The following is a 5,053-nucleotide window of genomic DNA, read 5'->3' as shown; positions in this document are numbered from 1 at the left end:
CATATCCTAGGCGTAAATCAGCGTACACGCCCCTAGCGGCCAGCGTAAATATGCAGTTAAGATACGATGGCGTAGGAGACTTAAGCCAGTCGTATCTTAGCAATATTTAAGTTTGAGAATACGCTTAAATATACGACGGCGGGAATTCGGACTTACGAGGGCGTATCTACTGATACGCCCGTCGTAAGTCTTCATGAATCTGGCCCAAAGTGTCATTTCTTCAGTGTTTTCACATTAAAAGATACAAGAAATGTGACTGAGGTGTGAACTTACTTTTGTCAGATATTGTGTATATATATACATAATGGCTGGTCTATATAGTATGTTACACAGATATCTCACTTCAAAACACTCTCCCCCACCTTTGGGAAAACGGGGCGGGTTAAACTGTCCAATGACAATGGACACACAGGTCAGGTGGGTTCAAACTTCTCATCAGTAAACAGTCTTATCAGCAGAGGGGGCTGCTGGAGGAATCCCCCCTCCCTCTTTCCACACTTACACATCCCATAATAGTTTAGGCAGACACCACAATAGACAATAGAATACAGCCACACCCCAAACCATCCCAGCAAAGAGTCCACAACAGCATGAGACAGCACACACACTATATACAACATTGAGTGTGACCAGCACAGATCATAGTGGGGTTCTCGGTCCCCCTGTACCCCTATTAGAGACACAGGGGGATCTACACATAAGAGTGTCCGGGGAAGCTGGACAAGGAGCCTCCAGAGCTCTCCAAGACGAGCTAAGTTGCACAAACCCCCCACCCAAAGTGACCCCCGTCACACATCTCCCCTTTCGGGCAGGAGGAGACCCCAGACGGGTTGTCTCCAAAGTTAGTCAGTAGTTCCAGTCCCCCAATGCCGGTATCCCCACCGTACCCCAAATAAATGGTCCCAAACAGAGCGTTACCCACCCAGACAACCTCTGCCTCTCTCAGAGAACCTGCCCGCCGCTGGCGAGAGGCCTGGACTGGCCCTTCTCTCTGGAGACCCTCCAGCCGCTGGGGAGAGGCCTGGACTGGCCCTTCTCTCTGGAGACCCTCCAGCCGCTGGGGAGAGGCCTGGACTGGCCCTTCTCTCTGGAGACCCTCTAGCCGCTGGGGAGAGGCCTGGACTGGCCCTTCTCTCTGGAGACCCTCCAGCCGCTGGGGAGAGGCCTGGACTGGCACTTCTCCCTGGAGACCCTCCAGCCACTGGGGAGAAGACAGGGTGACTGGGCTCACTCCATCATGCTGCTGGGGACCTGGGCCGCCTGCCCCCCATCCCTGGGGTATACACATGGGGCAAGATTTTGAAAGGACTTACGTCATGTACGCCGTCGTAAGTCCTAATCCGACCGGTCGTATCTATGCGCCTGATTCTTAGAATCAGTTACGCATAGATATCCATTAAATCCGACGGGCGTAATAATCCATCAGATCGTAACTGCATTTTTCCGCTGACCGCTAGGGGCGTGTACGCTGATTTACGCCAAGAAATATGTAAATCAGCTAGATACGCGAATTCCCGAATGTACGCCCGGCCGACGCAGTAAAGTTACGCCGTTTACGTTAGGCTTTTCCCGGCGTAAAGTTGCCCCTGCTATATGAGGCGCAATGTTAAGTATGGCCGTCGTTCCCGCGTCGAAATTTGAAAAAGTTACGTCGTTTGCGTAAGTCGTCCGTGAATGGCGCTGGACGTCATTTACGTTCACGTCGAAACCAATGACGTCCTTGCGGCGTACTTTGGAGCAATGCACGCTGGGAGATTTCCACGGATGGCGCATGCGACGTTCGGGAAAAACGTCAATCACGTCGGGTCACAGTAGATTTACATAAAACACGCCCCCCCTGATCCAAATTTGAATTAGGCAGGCTTGCGCCGGCCGATTTACGCTACGCCGCCGCAACTTACGGAGCAAGTGCTTTGAGAATACAGCACCTGCCCGTCTAAGTTGCGGAGGCGTAACGTAAATCAGATACGTTACGCCCCCGCAAAAAATTGCGCGGATGTACGAGAATCTGGCCCTCGGAGACCGCAGTCCCATCCCTCGATATCAGCTCAAGCTGCAGTTGTGTGCAGAGGCCAGTAGCATTCTGCCCTGTTAGGACCCCAAATCATCCACTCTGGCTAACTGTTGGGGAGTGACCGTCACCTTCTCACCTTGGACCCCCTAAAACTACTGCAGTGGGGGGGCAGAGGGTCTTGGACCCTCAGTCCGGTGGCCAGCGCTTCAGCTGGAGGAGTCTCTTGTAACTCCCAAGATGCTGCCGGTTCTGGGCAGAGTTTGGTAGCACTCTGCCCTGTTGCTAGCACTTCTGCTGGGGACTCCACATCCTCCGCTCCGGTTAACCGTTGTGGTAGGAGGCTGGCTTCCTCCACTCCCCAAACTGTGTAGCTGCCATTGGGGAGGTAAGCCGGCTGCTTCCTTTTCCATTCCCTCATCTGGCTGCTGGGATGAGATTTCTCTGTCACTGTCTTCCAGGTGCATGAATCCTTGTTGGGGAGTGACCGTCTCCTTCTCACCCTGGGCCTCCGGGAACCGCCGCGGGTGTGGGGCAGAGGTCTTGGATTCTCTGTTCGGTTGCCAGCGTTTCAGTTGGAGAAGATTCTGGTAACTCCATAGATGCTGCTGGCAGAAAAATCCCAGGTCTCTGTCAGTATTGTGGGAGAAAGGCCGACTACCTCTTCTCTCAGGGAGGCTGAAGCTGCTGTTGGTGCTGGGCAGAGGCTAGCAGTTCTCTGCCCTGTTGTCAGCACTTCAGATGGAGAAGATTCTGGTGACGCCATAGATGCCGCTGGCAGAAAATCCCATATCTCTGTCAGTGTTGTGGGAGACAAGCCTCCAGTCTCTTCTCTCCGGGAGACTGAAGCTGCTGTTGGTGTTGGGCAGAGGCTAGCAGTTCTCTGCCCTGTTGTCAGCACTTCAGATGGAGAAGATTCTGGTGACGCCATAGATGCCGCTGGCAGAAAATCCCATGTCTCTGTCAGTGTTGTGGGAGACAAGCCTCCAGTCTCTTCTCTCCGGGAGGCTGAAGCTGCTGTTGGTGCTGGGCAGAGGCTAGCAGTTCTCTGCCCTGTTGTCAGCACTTCAGATGGAGAAGATTCTGGTGACGCCACAGATGCCGCTGGCAGAAAATCCCATGTCTCTGTCAGTGTTTTGGGAGACAAGCCTCCAGTCTCTTCTCTCCGGGAGCCTGAAGCTGCTGTTGGTGTTGGGCAGAGGCTAGTAGTTCTCTGCCCCGTTGTCAGCACTTCAGCTTTGGGGACGGCAATCTCCGGAGTTTCCACTGCCGATTCTCTGGCATGCTGCTGAACTGTATGCCCTTTCCAGAAGCTGTTCCTTCCTTAGCAAATAGTCCAGATCAGGTTTAAGCTCTGGGACCCCTACAAGACCCAGCATAGCCTCTCTGTGCTCTCGCAGGTCCTCAGGGGTAGGTTCCCCTTCATCACCAAACACAAAATCATCTGTAAGGATCTCCCACAGCAATCCAGGGCCACCAAAGTCATTTCCCTCCGGAGAGCATTCTGTTGTCTCCCCTAAATATTCCTCCTCCGCCTGCCATTGCAGAGCCCGATACCGATTGGCCAGCTCTATCTCCTGCTGGACCAGCCTGTCCAACTCCGTCACCCGTTGCTCCTGGGGCCGCTCTCCCATTAGAGACACAGGGGGATCTACACATAAGGGGGCCTGGGGAAGCTAGGCAATGAGCCTCCAGAACTCTTCAGGGCAAGACGAGTCCCACAAACCCCCCCGCCCAAAGTGACCCCCGTCACACCAGGCCTGTAGTGATATCTACTATTATACTGTATAGTGACCGGTCTGTATAGTATTTCCTCATTGTTACTGTTTTTGGAATGTTTTTGCCCTCCACACGTTTCTATCCTTGACCCTCACAAGGGACCCCTGAGGGGGAATGTTAATTTCCTCCCACAGATTTGAGAGGGGAAGATATTCTGCTGCGCTCAGGGGACTTCCTGCTCAGGAATTGTACCGTTTCCTGTTCGGGTCGCCCAGTGCCCAGCGGCCATCTTGTTTTGTATATGTCGGTGTAGACTGTGTCGTGATTTTCTCTCATGTCGTGTTTCTTGTCCTCCCTCCATTGGCATTCCGGCTCTTCATGTCTGTGTGCGAACCAATGAGATCAGAAGTCCATACGCCAGACTCCTCCCATCCGGCCCCTGCGGACCAGTGTAGGTGTAACCCCCAATTCACAGAGTGCAGGGAACAGGGACTTCCCTCCGTCACCGCCCATCTCACCTTTTGTATATTTATTGCAGATGATGTCGATGACACCGCGGTGACCCTGGCTGACCTGTGGCCCCTACCTTCACCTCAGGAACCCACCTTCTCCTACATCACCATCGGAAGCTCCATCCCTATAGCCCGCCCCCCAGCTAGGGGCCGCAGGGGTCGTGGCCTAGGCAGAGGGCAGGGTACTCGGAATGAAGAACCAGGTGAGGACATAGTGTCCTTTGTTCTTCTAGAGAAGGTGTGTCACATGACCCAAGCCCTACCACCACTCATTGGCCACGAGGAGATGACCTTCATGGAACGACCTCAGCCAAGACTGGATCTTCACCAAACTCAACCAAGACTGGATCTTCACCAAACTCAACCAAGACTGGATCTTCACCAAACTCAACCAAGACTGGATCTTCACCAAACTCAACCAAGACTGGATCTTCACCAACTTCAACCAAGACCGGATCTTCACCAACCTCAACCAAGACTGGATCTTCACCAAACTCAACCAAGACCGAATCTTCACCAACCTCAGCCGAGACCGGATCTTCACACTGTAGGTGAGAAGAATGAATTGTACATTGCGTAGACTAACCGGAGGAAACACCAGTTCATGGGGTGTCAGAGATACATAGTGGTGTTGTAGAGTATCAAGGTTGGGGTGTAGGTGTGTGCTGGTCTTGTAGGGTGTCGTCCTGGGTGTGTATCGGTGTTGTAGGGTATCATTGTTGTAGGACTGACTATCAGTGTTGGAGCTCTCCCCTCCCGGCACCCTCTCCCCTACCGGTACCCTCTCCCCTACCGGGCACCCTCTCCCCTA

The 5,053-nt window shown here is 53.4% G+C and overlaps 1 protein-coding gene across 3 annotated transcripts in view; it reads left to right on the top strand.

Moving 5' to 3' along the window:
* RTN2 (reticulon 2) overlaps nucleotides 1-4,837 on the top strand; it is a 7,948-nt gene extending 3,111 nt beyond the window's left edge. For 2 of the 3 annotated variants that reach the window (XM_040325064.1, XM_040325063.1), the window contains one exon: nucleotides 4,269-4,837. In XM_040325064.1, coding sequence (XP_040180998.1) covers nucleotides 4,269-4,822 — 554 coding nt within the window. In that variant the 3' untranslated portion in view covers nucleotides 4,823-4,837. Of the gene's footprint in view, nucleotides 1-4,136; nucleotides 4,182-4,268 lie in introns of all 3 variants that reach the window. The other variant, XM_040325062.1, reaches the window with a different exon arrangement.
* The last annotated feature ends 216 nt before the right edge of the window (nucleotides 4,838-5,053 follow it).

Source organism: Rana temporaria, chromosome 9 (genome assembly GCF_905171775.1).
Source record: "Rana temporaria chromosome 9, aRanTem1.1, whole genome shotgun sequence".
Taxonomy (NCBI): domain Eukaryota; kingdom Metazoa; phylum Chordata; class Amphibia; order Anura; family Ranidae; genus Rana; species Rana temporaria.
Note: the sequence above shows the minus strand (reverse complement) of the source record. Positions and strands in the feature narration are given on the sequence as shown.